Source organism: Somniosus microcephalus, chromosome 33 (genome assembly GCF_052327205.1).
Source record: "Somniosus microcephalus isolate GS21.2 chromosome 33, FLI_Smic_1.0, whole genome shotgun sequence".
NCBI lineage: Eukaryota > Metazoa > Chordata > Chondrichthyes > Squaliformes > Somniosidae > Somniosus > Somniosus microcephalus.
The window spans coordinates 2,830,581-2,851,585 of record NC_141019.1 but is presented as its reverse complement, the minus strand read 5'-3'; the positions used below and the strand labels follow the sequence as shown (position 1 = coordinate 2,851,585).

The 21,005-nt window shown below is 44.3% G+C and overlaps 1 protein-coding gene across 7 annotated transcripts in view; it reads right to left on the bottom strand.

The window, feature by feature from the left end:
• LOC147096930 (rho guanine nucleotide exchange factor 25-like) overlaps window positions 1-21,005 on the bottom strand; it is a 550,157-nt gene that overhangs the window by 129,547 nt on the left and 399,605 nt on the right. For 3 of the 7 annotated variants that reach the window (XM_085972586.1, XM_085972583.1, XM_085972588.1), the window contains 2 exons: window positions 11,216-11,278; window positions 9,818-9,946 (listed from right to left, as the gene is read on the bottom strand). The exons of 1 other annotated variant lie outside the window; for it this stretch is intronic. In XM_085972586.1, the coding sequence (XP_085828712.1) occupies window positions 9,818-9,946; window positions 11,216-11,278 (192 nt within the window). The remainder of the gene's footprint in view (window positions 1-9,817; window positions 9,947-11,215; window positions 11,279-21,005) is intronic. 3 more of the 7 variants (XM_085972584.1, XM_085972590.1, XM_085972585.1) reach the window with 2 other exon arrangements.

Below are 21,005 nucleotides of genomic sequence, written 5' to 3'. Positions count from 1 at the left end.
ATCATGTCCCTTCATACCCTTATAAAACCTGGATCATGTCCCTTCACACCCTTATAAAACCTTGATCATGTCCCTTCATACCCTTATAAAACCTGGATCATGTCCCTTCAGACCCTTATAAAACCTGGATCATATCCCTTCATACCCTTATAAAACCTGGATCATGTCCCTTCATACCCTTTTCAAACCTGCATCATGTCCCTTCAAACCCTTATAAAACCTGGATCATGTCCCTTCATACGCTTATAAAACCTGGATCATGTCCCTTCATACTCTTATAAAACCTGGATTATGTCCCTTCACACCCTTATAAAACCTGGATCACGTCCCTTCACACACTTATAAAACCTGGATCACGTCCCTTCACACACTTATAAAACCTGGATCATGTCCCTTCATACCCTTATAAAACCTGGATCATGTCCCTTCACACCCTTATAAAACCTGGATCATGTCTTTTCACACCGTTATAAAACCTGGATCATGTCCCTTCACACCCTTATAAAACCTTGATCATGTCCCTTCATACCCTTATAAAACCTGGATCATGTCCCTTCATACCCTTATAAAACCTGGATCACGTCCCTTCATACCCTTATAAAACCTGGATCATGTCCCTTCATAACCTTATAAAACCTGGATCATGTCTCTCCATACCCTTATAAAACCTGGATCATGCCCTTTCAAACCCTTATAAAATCTGGATCATGTCCCTTCATACCCTTATAAAATCTGGACCATATCCCTACAGACCCTTATAAAACCTGGATCATGTCCCTTCATACCCTTATAAAACCTGGATCATGTCCCTTCACACCCTTATAAAACCTGGATCATGTCCCTTCACACCCTTATAAAACCTGGATCATGTCCCTTCACACCCTTATAAAACCTTGATCATGTCCCTTCATACCATTATAAAACCTGGATCATGTCCCTTCATACCCTTATAAAACCTGGATCATGTCCCTTCAGACCCTTATAAAACCTGGATCATATCCCTTCATACCCTTATAAAACCTGGATCATGTCCCTTCATACCCTTATAAAACCTGCATCATGTCCCTTCAAACCCTTATAAAACCTGGATCATGTCCCTTCATACGCTTATAAAACCTGGATCATGTCCCTTCATACCCTTATAAAACCTGGATCATGTCCCTTCATACCCTTATAAAACCTGGATCATGTCCCTTCATACCCATATAAAACCTGGATCATGTCCCTTCATACCCTTATAAAACCTGGATCATGTCCCTTCATACCCTTATAAAACCTGGATCATGTCCCTGCATATCCTTATAAAACCTGGATCATGTCCCTTCATACCCTTATAAAACCTGGATCATTTCCCTTCATACCCTTATAAAATCTGGATCATGTCCCTTCATACCCTTATAAAACCTGGATCATGTCCCTGCATACCCTTATAAAACCTGGATCATGTCCCTTCATACCCTTATAAAACCTGGATCGTGTCCCTTCATACTCTTATAAAACCTGGATTATGTCCCTTCACACCCTTATAAAACCTGGATCATGTCCCTTCACACACTTATAAAACCTGGATCATGTCCCTTCATACCCTTATAAAACCTGGATCATGTCCCTTCACACCCTTATAAAACCTGGATCATGTCTTTTCACACCGTTATAAAACCTGGATCATGTCCCTTCACACCCTTATAAAACCTTGATCATGTCCCTTCAAACCCTTATAAAACCTGGATCACGTCCCTTCATACGCTTATAAAACCTGGATCATGTCCCTTCATACCCTTATAAAACCTGGATCACGTCCCTTCATACCCTTATAAAACCTGGATCATGTCTCTCCATACCCTGATAAAACCTGGATCATGTCCCTTCATACCCTTATAAAACCTGGATCATGTCCCTTCATACCCTTATAAAACCTGGATCATGTCTCTCCCTACCCTTATAAAACCTGGATCATGTCCCTTCATACCCTTATAAAACCTGGATCATGTCTCTTCACACCCTTATAAAACCTGGATCATGTCCCTTTACACCCTTGTAAAACCTGGATCATGCCCCTTCATACCCTTATAAAACCTGCATCATGCCCTTTCAAACCCTTATAAAATCTGGATCATGTCCCTTCATACCCTTATAAAACCTGGATCATGTCCCTTCATACCCTTATAAAACCTGGATCATATCCCTACATACCCTTATAAAACCTGGATCATGTCCCTTCATACCCTTATATAACCTGGATCATCTCCCTTCATACCCTTATATAACCTGGATCATGTCCCTTCATACCCTTATAAAACCTGGATCATATCCCTACATACCCTTATAAAACCTGGATCATGTCCCTTCATACCCTTATATAACCTGGATCATGTCCCTTCATACCCTTATATAACCTGGATCATGTCCCTTCATACCCTTATAAAACCTGGATCATGTCCCTTCATACCCTTATAAAACCTGGATCATGTCCCTTCACACCCTTATAAAACCTGGATCATGTCCCTTCACACACTTATAAAACCTGGATCATGTCTCTTCATACCCTTATAAAACTTGGATCATGTCCCTTCACACCCTTATAAAACCTGGATCATGTCCCTTCACACCCTTATAAAACCTGGATCATGTCCCTTCACACCCTTATAAAACCTGGATCATGTCTCTTCATACCCTTATAAAACCTGGATCATGTCCCTTCATACCCCTATGAAACCTGGATCATGTCCCTTCATACCCTTATAAAACCTGGATCATCTCCCTTCACACCCTTATAAAACCTGGATCATGTCCCTTCATACCCTTATAAAACCTGGATCATGTCCCTTCAAACCCTTATAAAACCTGGATCATGTCCATTCGCACCCTTATAAAACCTGCATCATGTCCCTTCACACCCTTATAAAACCTGGATCATGTCCCTTCATACCCTTATAAAACCTGGATCATATCTCTTCATACCCCCATGAAACATGGATCATGTCCCTTCATACCCTTATAAAACCTGGATCATGTCCATTCACACCCTTATAAAACCTGGATCATGTCCCTTCACACCCTTATAAAACCAGGAACATGTCCCTTCATACCCTTATAAAACCTGGATCATGTCCCTTCATACCCTTATAAAACCTGGATCATGTCCCTTCATACCCTTATAAAACCTGGATCATGTCTCTTCATACCCCTATGAAACCTGGATCATGTCCCTTCATTCCCTTATAAAACCTGGATCATGTCTCTTCATACCCTTATAAAACCTGGATCATGTCCCTTCATTCCCTAATAAAACCTGGATCATGTCCCTTCATACCCTTATAAAACTTGGATCATGTCTCTTCATACCCCTATGAAACCTGGATCATGTCCCTTCATATCGTTATAAAACCTGGATCATGTCCCTTCATACCCTTATAAAACCTGGATCATGTCCCTTCATACCCTTATAAAACCTGGATCATGTCCCTTCATACCCTTATAAAACCTGGATCATGTCCCTTCATACCCTTATAAAACCTGGATCATGTCCCTTCACACACTTATAAAACCTGGATCATGTCCCTTCATACCCTTATAAAACGTGGATCACGTCCCTTCATACGCTTATAAAACCTGGATCATGTCCCTTCATACCCTTATAAAACCTGGATCATGTCCCTTCATACCCTTATAAAACCTGGATCATGTCCCTTCATACCCTTATAAAACCTGGATCATGTCCCTTCATACCCTTATAAAACCTGGATCATGTCCCTTCATACCCTTATAAAACCTGGATCATGTCCCTTCATACCCTTATAAAACCTGGATCATGTCCCTTCATACCCTTATAAAACCTGGATCATGTCCCTTCAGACCCTTATAAAACCTGGATCATGTCCCTGCATACCCTTATAAAACCTGGATCATGTCCCTTCATACTCTTATAAAACCTGGACTATGTCCCTTCACACCCTTATAAAACCTGGATCACGTCCCTTCACACACTTATAAAACCTGGATCACGTCCCTTCACACACTTATAAAACCTGGATCATGTCCCTTCATACCCTTATAAAACCTGGATCATGTCCCTTCACACCCTTATAAAACCTGGATCATGTCTTTTCACACCGTTATAAAACCTGGATCATGTCCCTTCACACCCTTATAAAACCTTGATCATGTCCCTTCATACCCTTATAAAACCTGGATCATGTCCCTTCATACCCTTATAAAACCTGGATCATGTCCCTTCATAACCTTATAAAACCTGGATCATGTCTCCCCATACCCTTATAAAACCTGGATCATGTCCCTTCATACCCTTATAAAACCTGGATCATGTCCCTTCACACCCTTGTAAAACCTGGATCATGCCCTTTCAAACCCTTATAAAACCTGGATCATGTCCCTTCATACCCTTATAAAACCTGGATCATGTCCCTTCACACCCTTATAAAACCTTGATCATGTCCCTTCATACCCTTATAAAACCTGGATCATGTCCCTTCAGACCCTTATAAAACCTGGATCATATCCCTTCATACCCTTATAAAACCTGGATCATGTCCCTTCATACCCTTATAAAACCTGCATCATGTCCCTTCAAACCCTTATAAAACCTGGATCATGTCCCTTCATACGACTATAAAACCTGGATCATGTCCCTTCATACTCTTATAAAACCTGGATTATGTCCCTTCACACCCTTATAAAACCTGGATCACGTCCCTTCACACACTTATAAAACCTGGATCACGTCCCTTCACACACTTATAAAACCTGGATCATGTCCCTTCATACCCTTATAAAACCTGGATCATGTCCCTTCATACCCTTATAAAACCTGGATCATGTCTTTTCACACCGTTATAAAACCTGGATCATGTCCCTTCACACCCTTATAAAACCTTGATCATGTCCCTTCATACCCTTATAAAACCTGGATCATGTCCCTTCATACCCTTATAAAACCTGGATCACGTCCCTTCATACCCTTATAAAACCTGGATCATGTCCCTTCATAACCTTATAAAACCTGGATCATGTCTCTCCATACCCTTATAAAACCTGGATCATGTCCCTTCATACCCTTATAAAATCTGGATCATGTCCCTTCATACCCTTATAAAACCTGGATCATGTCCCTTCATACCCTTATAAAACCTGCATCATGTCCCTTCAAACCCTTAGAAAACCTGGATCATGTCCCTTCATACGCTTATAAAACCTGGATCATGTCCCTTCATACCCTTATAAAACCTGGATCATGTCCCTTCATACCCTTATAAAACCTGGATCATGTCCCTTCATACCCTTATAAAACCTGGATCATGTCCCTTCATACCCTTATAAAACCTGGATCATGTCCCTTCATACCCTTATAAAACCTGGATCATGTCCCTGCATACCCTTATAAAACCTGGATCATGTCCCTTCATAACCTTATAAAACCTGGATCATGTCCCTTCATACCCTTATAAAACCTGGATCATGTCCCTGCATACCCTTATAAAACCTGGATCATGTCCCTTCATACTCTTTTTAAACCTGGATCATGTCCCTTCACAAACTTATAAAACATGGATCATGTCCCTTCATACCCTTATAAAACCTGGATCATGTCCCTTCATACCCTTATAAAACCTGGATCGTGTCCCTTCATACTCTTATAAAACCTGGATTATGTCCCTTCACACCCTTATAAAACCTGGATCACGTCCCTTCACACACTTATAAAACCTGGATCATGTCCCTTCATACCCTTATAAAACCTGGATCATGTCCCTTCACACCCTTATAAAACCTGGATCATGTCCCTTCATACCCTTATAAAACCTGGATCACGTCCCTTCATACGCTTATAAAACCTGGATCATGTCCCTTCATACCCTTATAAAACCTGGATCATGTCCCTTCATACCCTTATAAAACCTGGATCACGTCCCTTCATACCCTTATAAAACCTGGATCAGGTCCCTTCATACCCTTATAAAACCTGGATCATGTTCCTTCATACCCTTATAAAACCTGGATCATGTCCCTTCATACCCTTATAAAACCTGGATCATGTCTCTCCATACCCTTATAAAACCTGGATCATGTCCCTTCATACCCTTATAAAACCTGGATCATGTCCCTTCATACCCTTATAAAACCTGGATCATGTCTCTCCATACCCTTATAAAACCTGGATCATGTCCCTTCATACGCTTATAAAACCTGGATCATGTCTCTTCACACCCTTATAAAACCTGGATCATGTCCCTTCACACCCTTGTAAAACCTGGATCATGTCCCTTCATACCCTTATAAAACCTGGATCATGCCCTTTCAAACCCTTATAAAATCTGGATCATGTCCCTTCATACCCTTATAAAACCTGGATCATGTCCCTTCATACCCTTATAAAACCTGGATCATATCCCTACATACCCTTATAAAACCTGGATCATGTCCCTTCATACCCTTATATAACCTGGATCATCTCCCTTCATACCCTTATATAACCTGGATCATGTCCCTTCATACCCTTATAAAACCTGGATCATGTCCCTTCATACCCTTATAGGACCTGGATCATATCCCTACATACCCTTATAAAACCTGGATCATGTCCCTTCATACCCTTATATAACCTGGATCATGTCCCTTCATACCCTTATAAAACCTGGATCATCTCCCTTCATACCCTTATATAACCTGGATCATGTCCCTTCATACCCTTATAAAACCTGGATCATGTCCATTCGCACCCTTATAAAACCTGCATCATGTCCCTTCACACCCTTATAAAACCTGGATCATGTCCCTTCATACCCTTATATAACCTGGATCATGTCCCTTCATACCCTTATATAACCTGGATCATGTCCCTTCATACCCTTATAAAACCTGGATCATGTCCCTTCATACCCTTATAAAACCTGGATCATGTCCCTTCATACCCTTATAAAACCTGGATCATGTCCCTTCACACACTTATAAAACCTGGATCATGTCTCTTCATACCCTTATAAAACCTGGATCATGTCCCTTCACACCCTTATAAAACCTGGATCATGTCCCTTCACACCCTTATAAAACCTGGATCATGTCCCTTCACACCCTTATAAAACCTGGATCATGTCTCTTCATACCCTTATAAAACCTGGATCATGTCCCTTCATACCCCTATGAAACCTGGATCATGTCCCTTCATACCCTTATAAAACCTGGATCATCTCCCTTCACACCCTTATAAAACCTGGATCATGTCCCTTCATACCCTTATAAAACCTGGATCATGTCCCTTCAAACCCTTATAAAACCTGGATCATGTCCATTCGCACCCTTATAAAACCTGCATCATGTCCCTTCACACCCTTATAAAACCTGGATCATGTCCCTTCATACCCTTATAAAACCTGGATCATATCTCTTCATACGCTTATAAAACCTGGATCATGTCCCTTCATACCCTTATAAAACCTGGATCATGTCCCTTCATACCCTTATAAAACCTGGATCATGTCCCTTCACACCCTTATAAAACCAGGAACATGTCCCTTCATACCCTTATAAAACCTGGATCATGTCCCTTCATACCCTTATAAAACCTGGATCATGTCCCTTCATACCCTTATAAAACCTGGATCATGTCTCTTCATACCCCTATGAAACCTGGATCATGTCCCTTCATTCCCTTATAAAACCTGGATCATGTCTCTTCATACCCTTATAAAACCTGGATCATGTCCCTTCATTCCCTTATAAATCCTGGATCATGTCCCTTCATACCCTTATAAAACCTGGATCATGTCTCTTCATACCCCTATGAAACCTGGATCATGTCCCTTCATATCCTTATAAAACCTGGATCATGTCCCTTCATACCCTTATAAAACCTGGATCATGTCCCTTCATACCCTTATAAAACCTGGATCATGTCCCTTCATACCCTTATAAAACCTGGATCATGTCCCTTCACACACTTATAAAACCTGGATCATGTCCCTTCATACCCTTATAAAACCTGGATCATGTCCCTTCATACACTTATAAAACCTGGATCATGTCCCTTCATACCCTTATAAAACCTGGATCATGTCCCTTTACACACTTATAAAACCTGGATCACATCCCTTCATACCCTTATAAAACCTGGATCATGTCCCTTCATACACTTATAAAACCTGTATCATGTCCCTTCATACCCTTATAAAACCTGGATCATGTCCCTTCATACCCTTATAATACCTGGATCATGTCCCTTCATACCCTTATAAAACCTGGATCATGTCCCTTCACACCCTTATAAAACCTGGATCATGTCTCTTCATACCCCTATGAAACCTGGATCATGTCCCTTCATACCCTTATAAAACCTGGATCATGTCCCTTCACACCCTTATAAAACCTGGATCATGTCTCTTCATACCCTTATAAAACCTGGATCATGTCCCTTCATACCCTTATAAAACCTGGATCATGTCCCTTCACACCCTTATAAAACCTGGATCATGTCCCTTCACACCCTTATAAAACCTGGATCATGTCCCTTCATGCCCTTATAAAACCTGGATCATGTCCCTTCATACCCTTATAAAACCTGGATCATGTCCCTTCATACCCTTATAAAACCTGGATCATGTCCCTTCATACTCTTATAAAACCTGGATCATGTCTCTTCATACCCTTATAAAACCTGGATCATGTCCCTTCACACCCTTATAAAACCTGGATCATGTCCCTTCATATCCTTATAAAACCTGGATCATGTCCCTTCATGCCCTTATAAAACCTGGATCATGTCCCTTCATACCCTTATAAAACCTGGATCATGTCCCTTCATACCCTTATAAAGCCTGGATCATGTCCCTTCATACTCTTATAAAACCTGGATCATGTCCCTTCATACCCTTATAAATCCTGGATCATGTCCCTTCATACCCTTATAAAACCTGGATCATGTCCCTTCATACCCTTATAAAACCTGGATCATGTCCCTTCATACCCTTATAAAACCTGGATCATGTCCCTTCATACCCTTATAAAACCTGGATCATGTCCCTTCATACTCTTATAAAACCTGGATCATGTCCCTTCACACCCTTATAAAACCTGGATCATGTCCCTTCTTACCCTTATAAAACCTGCATCATGTCCCTTCATACCTTTATAAAACCTCTTCATTATTGATTGATTTAATACCTGTTATCAGTCTGATTGGCTTTTTCTTGAGTCCTTTAGTAGTACTGCTGGCCAATACAGTGTTCAAAGTGCAGTCTTCTGAATGTGTTATAAAGTACCCAAATAAACCTCCTTGGACTACTGCACCCCTGCTCAGCAATTGGTCGGTACAGAAATATGTGGTGACATTTTCGGTAGTCAACTGGCGCACTTTATTTTGTTTCTGATGCACCTTATTAGATGGATTCTCCCCATAAAGATTTTCCTCATAGTATTCTGTGCGGTCTCTGACATGAATCATTCATGAAAGAAAGACTTATGAAATAATACTGAGCGGCCTGCGTGTGGCGCTGTCCAGGGAGAGTATAAATATTCGGGCACGGGCCCAGCTTGCGCAGGACATTCCTAACAGGAACTAGTGAAGGACACAACTAGACCTCCATGTTGTAAAACAGTAGATTAAAGCTTTGTTTAACGCTTAGACCAAGTGTCTAGTAGTTTTCTTACGTCAGTCTCCTTATATTTAACACTACGAGACCAATATATCGTTCATTGACATGTTTGAAACTGATTGTCCACCACTGATTGTGTGGATATTCTACAGTGCAAACCAAGCCACTCTAATGAACAAGACATGGAGATGAAGATTACATCAAAGACTTACTGCAGCATCCTGTTCTTCCCCCTCCTTCTTTAGGACGTCGGTCAGAACCGAAGATGACTCTGGAATTACGTCAGTTGGTCGTTCATCCCTGGGTAACCTGCGGCTTAGTGACCCATCCTTCCATCCCTTCTGTCAAGAACAACAATGGATAATAACAATTTGAACGCTTCAATTTTGAGTAATATAGGGCTGATTCCATGGCCCTAAGATCCCAGTGGGTGGGCACGCAAGCCGTGAGAATTCACAGGAGCGCACCCCATGATTTTCTGAACTTTAAATTCAGTGCACAGGAAATCACAGGCGGAAGCATAGGATTGTGGAAGCAGCCCTTGTACTGATTGCTTTACAAGGGCTGGTATCACAATCATTAAGTGTGCACTTGATTGTATTTCAATTACACATGTCACACAGCCAGCATCTGCCATGATTCCTGATTGCCAAAAAAACCCACAAGAAACCATTTAATCAGCTCGACACTGTATATTATTACGAAGTGAGTATTGACACCACTGTGTCAGATAATGAATTGGAGGTGGGGCGGGACTTACAGCAGGACTCACAGCAACCAGTCTATTTTACAGCAAACAGAGTCTATTTACTCAGAAAACAGCAGACTATTTAAATGCACTCCAGCAACCAGTCTATTTTACAGCAAACAGAGTCTATTTACTCAGAAAACAGCAGACTATTTAAATGCACTCCAGCAACCAGTCTATTTTACAGCAAACAGAGTCTATTTACTCAGAAAACAGCAGACTATTTAAATGCACTCCAGCAACCAGTCTATTTTACAGCAGAGTCTATTTACTCAGAAAACAGCAGACTATTTAAACGCACTCCAGCAACCAGTCTATTTTACAGCGAACAGAGTCTACTTAAAGAGTGCTGGGCTGTTTTCACGGCACACCGCTCCCCGGTGGTCCAGCAGGGCCCCGGTGTGTGCAGCACTAGGCCCCTCCCCTTTAATTGGGGAAGGAAGCCTGCAATACCTGCCGACGCGCGTGGCGCTGTTGCACGTAGCGCCGCAATATTCAGTGTAGCACCCCAGAAAGGAGGTGGAGCACTTCCAGTAGCGCCCCGCCTCCTGCTTGGGGCACTACCACTGAATTTCCACACAGGGGCGCTAACTTTTTCGGGGCGCTACAGCGCCCCAAAGGGGACGTCTCCAAATTTCTCCTCCGATATATTATAATATTCACAGGTCTATATTACCATAGCATGATGTAATATAATATATGCAGAGCAATGACTATATCACAGTGACATGATATAATATTCACAGGTTAGTGACGACCTCACAGTAAGAGGGTGGCTAAGGTTAACGCGGGCCCCTTAAAGACAGACACAGGTGATATTGTAGTAGAAAATCAGGATATGGCAGACTTGATAAATACTTACTTTGTATCGGTCTTCACAGTAGAGGAAGAGGATAACGAACCAGAGACACGAGGAAAAGTAAAACTAAATCAAATGGAGGAATTTACTAGATTTAATACAAGTAAAAAAAGAGTAATGGAGAAAATAATGAGACTAAAGATAGACAAATCTCCAAGACCTGATGGGTATTAAAAGAAGTAGGTGAGGAAATGGTAGATGCTCTAGTCATGATATTCCAAAACTCTCTTGATTCAGGAATTTTCCCCATGAATTGGTAAATTGCCAATGTCACTTCATTATTTAAGAAGGGTAGGAGAGATAAACTAGGAAATTCCAGGTCTATTAATCTAATGTCTGTTGTGGGGAAGTTAGTAGAATCTGTTATTAGGCACAAAGTGACTGAGCACTTGGATAAATATGAGCTGATCAGAGAGAGTCAGCATGGATTTGTAATGGGTAAGTCATTTCTAATGAATCTAGTTGATTTTTACAAGGTGGTAACTAACATGATAGATAAGGGAGTGTCTGTGGATGTTATTTATATGGACTTCCAGAAGACATTCGATAAGGTTCCACATAAGGGGCTGTGAACAAAAATGAGAGCACATGGAATTGGTGGCGACCTATTGACATGTGTTGGGACATGGTTAGGAGGTGGGAGACAGAGAGTAGGGATAATGGGTATGTGCTCCAATTGGCAGGATGTGACCAGTGGTGTCCACCAGGGATCTGCACCGGGGCCTCAGCTTTCCACTATATCTATAAATGACTAAGATCAAGGAATACAGAGCCGCGTATCTAAATCTGCTGATGGCACTAAGTTAGGTGTCACAGTAAATAGTGTAGATGGGAGCAGAAAGTTACAAAGGGACATTGATAGATTAAGTGAGAGGGCAAAACTGTGGCAGATGGAGTTCCATGTGGGGAAATCACAGAAATCACAGAAACCTCACAGTACAGATAGAGGCCATTTCGGCCCATCGAGCCTGCACCGACACATATCCCACCCGATCCCCGTAACCCCTACACCAACACAAGTGTGAGGTCATCCACTTTGGACCCAAGAAAGATAAATCAGAGTGTTTTCTAAATGGTGAGAAGCAGGAACTGTGTTGGAGCAGAGAGATTTAGGGGTCCGTGTACAGAAATCACTGAAAGCTAGTGAACAGGTACAAACAATAATGAATAAGACTAATGGAATGTTGGCCTTTATCTCAGGGCTGGAATACAAAGGGGAAGATGTGATGCTTCAGCTGTACAGAGCTCTGGTCAGACCCCATCCAGAGCACCGCGTTCAGTTCTGGGCCCCGCACCTCAGGAAGAATATATTGGCCTTGGAGGGATAGCATCCCAGATTCACCAGAATGATACTGGAGCTAAAAGGGTTAATTTATGAGGCCAGGTTCGATAGACGAAGCTTGTATTCCCTCGAGTACACAAGATTAGGGGGTGATCTAATTGGGGTGTTTAAGATGATTAAAGGAGTTGACAGGGTAGATCGAGAGAAACTATTTCCTCTGATGGGGGGAGTCCAGAACAAGGGGGCACAACCTTAAAATTAGAGCCAGGCCGTTCAGGGGTGATGTCAGGAAGCACTTCTTCACACAAAGGGGGGTGGAAATCTGGAACTCTCTTCCCCAAAAAGCTGTTGAGGCTGGGGGTCAATTGGAAATTTCAAAACTGAGATTGATGGATTTTTGTTAGGTAAGGGTATTAAGGGATGTGGAACCAGGGCGTGTAAATGGAGTTAAGATACAGATCAGCCATGAGCTAATGGAATGGTGGAACAGGCTCGAGGGGCTGAATGGCCTCCTCCTGTTCCTATATTCCTCCTATGTTCCTAACATGATGTATGACAATATTCACAGATCAGTGGCTAAGTTATAATAACAATGTATTGTAATATACACAGGGCGGTGACTATATTACCCAGTGGCTATATAACTATAACATGATGGTGTGGAGATGCTGTTTTGGTAAACTCAACTATAATATATGGGGGAAAAATTCGGTTGCTTTGCACCTCCCGTTAGTGCCCTAAGAGGGCACTAATGGGACGCAAAGCAACTAGCGCCCGGGCGCGGCGATGTTTGCACCGCTCGCGAAATTGACCAGGCATTTTGCGGCGGCGCTAAACACTACCACCACAATCTCCTGTGCCTGCAGATTGTGACGTCAGTCGAGTGTGCAACGCCCCGGTAGCGCCCCGGACCGGATATTGAGTGGCGCCCCCTCCCTTTCTGCCTGCCGCTAGCAATGACAGGTAGAGGGGAACGTTTTGCAGTCAGGAAGGGACTGGGGGAGCGCTATTTAAAGGCGGCCGCTTCCTGCCTTTTTTTGTCGGCGACATTTTTGCACCACGCATTCTGAGTGAGAGAGAGAGACTTCTGGAGATATTCAATGCTGTGTTGAGGAGTTTTGGGTACTGAGCAGCACTTTGCAGGTTCATTTTGATTTGACCTTCCTTGCATCGATTTAGAAGAGACTGTGGGGGCTGCACTCTGAGCTCTTTCCCTGGGCCTCTCCATTGTTCTTTCCAGCAGATTTGATGTACAGGTCTCTCCAGGCCGAGATTCAAGGCTGCAATGAGCAGGGTGTGGATGGAGAGCAAAATCGACCCTCCCCTTTAAGAACTGGCCGGCGCCAGTGTGTCTGTGTTCCATTGCTGACTGACATCACATGAGCTTCGCCAGCGCTCTGAGGTAGCGCCTCACTCCTCGGTGTTAGCGCCTTAAGAGAGGTGTGTAGCGCCTGATTTAGCGCTCCAATCACCTCCAGGGGCGATAAAAGCCAAGTTTGCAGTCGGAGGCGATAATTAGCGCCAGGCACTAAACTTTGCGCCCGGCCAATAATTGCGCCCCAAATGGGGCAATACTGAATTTCTCCCCCTATATGTTTTGATGTCTATTCTGGTATAATGTGATGCATTGCTTTTCAGTGCAACTGTTTGTTCTTGCCAAGTGTTATCACAACAACATAAAATAACTTGATGATTATAATGACAGTGTTCGGCCATGCAGGAAACAACAGTACTAGACAAAATGTACCAAGTGTGTACAGATTATAAGGTGTTTTGTGACCTTGTTATTAGCAACGAGAGACACCCAAGGTTCGATTTTACAATCCGCTTCACTCAAATAACAGGTTTAATTTAGGATTCACTAGTTAGGAAAAATACAGGAAACTCTTTGGTATCCGGCACCGACGGGACCGGGATGGTGCCGGTTGATTAAAAATTCCGGATGACGGAGAGGGTTATCTACCGAGGCTATTTTTAACAAACAAAGAGTCAGACTCCTGTTATTGAGGTGTTCGGACTTCCGACAGCGCCAAGAAGCCGAGTAGTGGCAGTTTGGAGAACTACCCCCACTGACTAACTCGGCCACCGCGGGAGACTCGGACTCGGACACATTGTCGGTTATTGAGGTGTTGTTTTCGGAGTGAGAATTTTGCCGGTTAATAGAGAATTCCAGATAGAAACATAAACATAGAAGATAGGAGCAGGAGTGGGCCATTCGGCCCCTCGAGCCTGCTCCGCCATTCAATGAGATCATGGCTGATCATCCAAATTCAGTACCCTGTCCCTGCCTTCTCTCCATATCCCTTGATCCCTTCAGCCTTAAGAAATATATCCAACTCCTTCTTGAATATATTTAATGAATTGGCCTCTACTGCCTTCTGTGGTAGAGAATTCCACAGGTTCACCACTCTCTGGGTGAAGAAATTCCTCCTCATTTCTGTCCTAAATGGCCTACCCCTTATCCTTAGACTGTGACCCCTGGTTCTGGACTCCCCGACCATCGGGAACATCCTTCCAGCATCTAGTCTGTCCAGTCCTGTCAGAATTTTATAAGTTTCAATGAGATCCCCTCTCATTCTTCTAAACTCCAGCAAGTACAAGCCCAATCGACCCAATCTCTCCTCATACGTCATTCCTGCCATCCCAGGTATCAGCCTGGCGAATCTTCGCTGAACTCCTTCCATGGCAAGAACATCCTTCCTCAGATAAGGCGACCAAAACTGCACACAGTACTCAAGATGTGGTCTCACCAAGGCCCTGTACAACTGCAGCAAGATATCCTTGTTCCTGTACTCAAACCCTCTCGCTACGAAGGCCTTCTTAACCGCCTGCTGCACCTGCATGTTTACCTTCAGCGACTGGTGCACAAGGACACCCAGGTCTCGTTGCACTTCCCCTTCTCCCAATCTATTGCCATTCAGATAATAGTCTGCCTTCCTGTTTTTGCCACCAAAGTGGATAACCTCGCATTTATCCACATTATATTGCATCTGCCATGTTTCTGCCCAATGACCCAAAGATATTTAGGTGCCGTTTAAACGAGAGTTTCCTGTAGCTGGAGATCGTTATCCCAATTTCTTCCCATTTAGCTCACGGTCCAATTTTCCACGCGGGTTGTGAACTGGTGCCAGAAGTGCCCGCGGGCTTGCGGGTAATATTTTGACATTGGCACCCATTGACACGAGACATTCATGAGTTTTTGTGATGTTTATTTATGCTGTTTCAGCGCCCAATGACCGAGGGATTGTGCCATTTATGAGACTGCACTTGAACAGCCCCGTAGTAAGATCTGTAACCGCATTATGTGGTGGTTTCTGAACCTGCTTCCTTTGTCTCGTTCCTGTTTGCGCCTAGATGGTTAGGAGGCTTTGGGGCCTCATCAATCAGCTGCCCAAAAACCGCACAGCGGAAAAATATGCCTCGCGTTTTGTAATCCACTGAAATGCACAGTCATCCGTGGCTCAGTGGGTAGCACACTCGCCTCTGAGTCAGAATAGTTGTGCGGTTCATAGTCCCACTCCAGGAACTTGAGCACAAAAGCTAAGCTGACACTCCCGTGCAGTACTGAGGGAGTGCTGCACTGTCGGAGGTGCCATCTTTTGGATGAGACATTAAACCGAGACCCCGTCTGCCCTCTCAGGTGGACATAAAAGATCCCAAGGCACTATTTCAAAGAAGAGTTCGGGGAGTTATCCCCAGTGTCCTGGTCAATATTTATCCCTCAACCAACATAACAAAAACAGATTATCTGGTCATTTTCACAATGCTATTTGTGGGAGCTTGCTGTGCACAAATTGGCTGCTGCATTTCCCACATTACAACAGTGACTGCACTTCAAAAAGTACTTCATTGGCTGTAAGGCGCTTTGAGACGTCTGGTGGTCGTGAAAAGTGCTATAGAAATGCAAGTCTTTCTTTTAGGGTTAACCTTGACCCCTCGCGGCAGATATCAGGAAACTGTGAGCTCAAAACTTCCGGAAATATGTTCCCGATTGATGAAACGCCCCGGTTGGCAGTGGGCATTTGTCAAACTGAGTATGTTCTGCACCACAGAGTTGAACCGCGTCATTGAAAGGGAAAAGACTAGGCCGTGCATCAATGGCGTTCCCACCCAACATCCGGCAGTGGAGTGGGAGCAGGACTTGGAGGCCATGTTGTGGAGAAGTTGTTTTCTGCTGAACCGGGGGAGGGAAAGTGGGGGACACAATTCCAAGATGAGGATACCATAAGCTAGAGTTACTAGGGGGAGACAGTGATCCTCATTGTGGCCATTTTCCGGATGGAAAACGGGGGCAAGAATGACCAATTTGTGGGCGCAATGTCTGGCACCTGATCTGCGCCTGCGTTACGGGTGCCAGAAAGTGGCCAACCCTCTAGTATTGTCCTGGAATCTCCAGGAATTGAAAATTAATCTCCTGGCCATTGCTGTGAGCAATCCAGGAGAAACATCACAGGAGCATTGAAAAATTATGCCTTTTTTTCATTTTCTTTGAACACTTTTGTTTGTTAGTTATAAAAATATTGGAGATGGGAAACAAAGGCTGTTTGACTGACAGTCAAGAATCATTCAATTGGGTAATGAAGAGTCTGTTCACAATCCAATTGGTGTAGGAAGGAGGGGCCCTGCGTGGATGGATGTTTTGGGTGACCAATGGCGGGAGCGGGGCAGTTGGAGGCAGTAAGTCATGTGATAACCTCCAAGAAGACAGTCAACCAGCATTGGCAACCCTAGGGAGTCAGCATATTGGTAGAGATGGATTTTCAGGCATCCCTGACAGCCACCTAATATAGGCCCCTTTAGTCCCTTTGCCTAACCAGCAGCCGCCAACATAAAGGTAAGATTAGTTCGATTATTTATCTTCATGCGGAGCCAGCAGCAGCTCCTCCCTCCTCCCGGCTCCAAGCAACTCCGGAGGTCCTGAGGCCTAATTTCCAGTGAGCTCCAGGCCTCCGAATTCTGGTGCGCGTCGCCTATTTTGGGTCCGAAAACGGACCAAAACTAATTTCCCAGCCATTGATTTGTGAAGAAAGTCCTGAGTCAGCAAGGGTGGAGGCAGATGATGTTGGTTCGAGTGAGTCCTGTACACGAACCTCAGTGACAGAGGGAGCCAATCAGGCTGACCAGTGTTTCCTCGCTAATACGTTCTTACAGAGTGTAAAGTTAGAAAAAGAAGTTGACGACAAGGCACTTGACTTGAAAAAAAAGCAACAATGAGGCAAAGTACATGGAAGGAAGAATTGAATAGAACCATAGATCAGTCATGAGAAATATTTAAGCAGGACGTAGAAAGGGTACAAATCAGGTGTAGAAGTGCCAGGCAATGACTATCTCCAACAAGCGAGAGTCCAACCACCTCCCCTTGACATTCAACGACATTACCATCGCCGAATCACCCACCATCAACATCCTGGGGGTCACCATTGACCAGAAACTGAACTGGACCAGCCACATAAATACTGTGGCAACAAGAGCAGGTCAGAGGTTGGGTATTCTGCGGCGAGTGTCTCACCTGCTGACTCCCCAAAGCCTTTCCACCATCTACAAGGCACAAGTCAGGAGTGTGATGGAATACTCTCCACTTGCCTGGATGAGTGCAGCTCCAACAACACTCAAGAAGCTCGACACCATCCAGGACAAAGCAGCCCGCTTGATTGGCACCCCATCCACCAACTAAAACATTCACTCCCTCCACCACCAGCGCACCGTGGCTGCAGTGTGTACCATCTACAAGATGCACTGCAGCAACTTGCCAAGGCTTCTTCGGCAGCACCTCCCAAACCCACGACCTCTTCCACCTAGAAGGACAAGGGCAGCAGGTGCATGGGAACAGCACCACCTCCAAGTTCCCCTCCAAGTCACACACCACCCTGACTTGGAAGTATATCGCCGATCCTTCATCGTCACTGGGTCAAAGTCCTGGAACTCCCTTCCTAACAGCACTGTGGGAGCACCTTCACCACACGGACTGCAGCGGTTCAAGAAGGTAGCTCACCACCACCTTCGCAAGGGCAACTAGGGATGGGCAATAAATGCTGGCCTTGTCAGCGACGCCCACACCCCAGGAACGAATTTAAAAAAATATTCCAGTAAGGAAAAAGGGAGTGTGTCAAAGGCTGAGGTTCGACGGATGAACAGGGAGATTGGATCGAATTTGAAACTAAAAAGAAACAGTTAGCGCTTACAGGGTAGATAAAAACGAAAACCATGCAAACAAAAGGGGGCATAAGTGGGTGTAGGAGGGAAAGTTAACAAAAAACTTAATAGGAAATGCTTTCTATAGGCGTATTAGTAGTAAGGGGATAGTTAAGGTAGGGTTAGAGATGAAGCTTGTCATAAAGGGTGAGGGAATGGCAAAGATACTAAATAAGTACTAGAGGAGAAATGAGAATTTTTTTCACACAGAGGATTGTTAAGATCTGGAATCAGATTCCATCGGAACTTTCAAAAGGCAATTACTTGTACTTGAAGAGGACTAATTTGCAGGGACTTGAGGAAAAAGATGGAGTGTGGGACTAAATTGGAGAGCTCTTTCAAAGAGCCGGCACGGGCTTGACGGGCCAAATGGCCTCCTTCTGTGCAGAAAGAAAAAAACGTACTTTGTCTCAATTTTCTCAGCGGGAGGTGGCTATTGGAATTGTCGAACTACCCCAGAGGTTGTGGTAGAAATGTTCAAAGAGAAACGGGACTAAATATGTTACTGAAACTGAAAGGTAGGGAAGTCACCAGGACTTGATGGTTTATATTTGAGGATCCCAAGGGAAGCTCGCAAAGAAACAAACGAGGCTGTGACGATAATCCATGCCAGAGGATTGGAGGGTGTTCAATTTGAAACCTCTCTTCAAAAACGAGACTGGGATAAGGCTGCACAGGGTAGGGCTGCACAGGGGGTGACCATCAGGCGGAGCAACAAAGGCAGGCAGGAAGTGCAGGGAACCCCTGCGGACATCCCCCTTTCAAACAAGTATACCAAGTTGGATACTGTTGAGGGGGATGACTTACCAGGGGAAGGCAGCAGCAGCCAGCTTCCTGGCACCAGGGAAGCTTCTGCTGCTCAGGAAGGGAGGAAAAAGAGTGGGAGAGCAATAGTGGTAGGGGATTCTATCGTAAGGGGAACAGATAGGCGTTTCTGTGGCCGCAAACGTGACTCCAGGATGGTTTGTTGCCTCCCTGGGGCCAGGGTCAGGGATGTCACTGAGCGGCTGCAGGGCATTCTTAAGGGGGAGGGTGAGCAGGCAGAGGTCGTGGTCCACATTGGGACCAATGACATAGGAAGGAAGGGACATGAGGTCCTGCATCAAGAATTTAGGGAGCTAGGTAACAGATTAAAGAGCAGGACCTCAAAGGTTGTAATCTCTGGATTACTCCCAGTGCCACGTGCTAGTGAGTATAGGAATGGGAGGATAGAGCAGATGAATGCGTGGCTAAGGAGTTGGTGTAGGGGGGAGGGTCTTACTTTCCTGGATCACTGGGCCTGCTTCTGGGAAAGGTGGGACTTGTACAAGTCGGACGGGTTGCACCTGAACCAGAGCGGGACAAATATCCTTGCGGGGAGGTTTGCTAGCACTGTTGGGGGGGGTTTATAGATACATAGATACATAGAAGATAGGAGCAGGAGTAGGCCATTCGGCCCTTCGTGCCTGCTCCGCCATTCAATGAGATCATGGCTGATCCTTTAATTCAGTATCCCGTCCCCGCCTTCTCTCCGTAACCCTTAACCCCTTTTGCCCGTAGAAATATATCTAATTCCCTCTTAAATATATTTAATGAGCTGGCGTACACTGCCCTCTGTGGCAATGAGTTCCACAGGTTCACCACTCTCTGAGTGAAGAAATTCCCCCTCATCTCTGTCCTAAATGGTTTAGCCCTTATCCTTAAATTATGTCCTCTAGTTCTGTTCTCACCCGCCAAGGGAAACATTCCTTCTGCATCCAGTCTGTCTAGACCTGTCAGAATTTTATACACTTCTATGAGGTCCCCTCTCAATCTTCTAAACTCCAGTGTGTACATCCCTAAACTACATAGTCTCTCCTCATAGGTCATTCCCGCCATTCCTGGTATCAGCCTGGTGAATCGCCGCTGCACCCCCTCCATGGCAAGAACATCCTTCCTCAGATGAGGCGACCAAAACTGTACACAGTACTCGAGGTGTGGTCTCACCAGTGCCCTGTACAGCTGCAGCAAGGTATCCCTGTTCCTGTATTCTAACCCTTTTGCTATGAAGGCCAGCATACCGTTTGCCTTCTTGACCGCCTGTTGCACCTGCATGCTCGCCTTCAGTGACTGGTGTACAAGAACACCCAGGTCTCTCTGTACTTCCCCCTCTCCCAATCTATTGCCATTTAAATAATAATTTGCCCTCCCGTTCCTGCACCCAAGGTGGATAACTTCGCACTTGTCCACATTATAGTGCATCTGCCATTTATCCGCCCAATCGCCCAGTCTGTCCAAATCGCTCTGGAGCTTCCTGGTCTCTTCCTCTGAGCCCACCCCCCCTCCTAGTTTAGTGTCGTC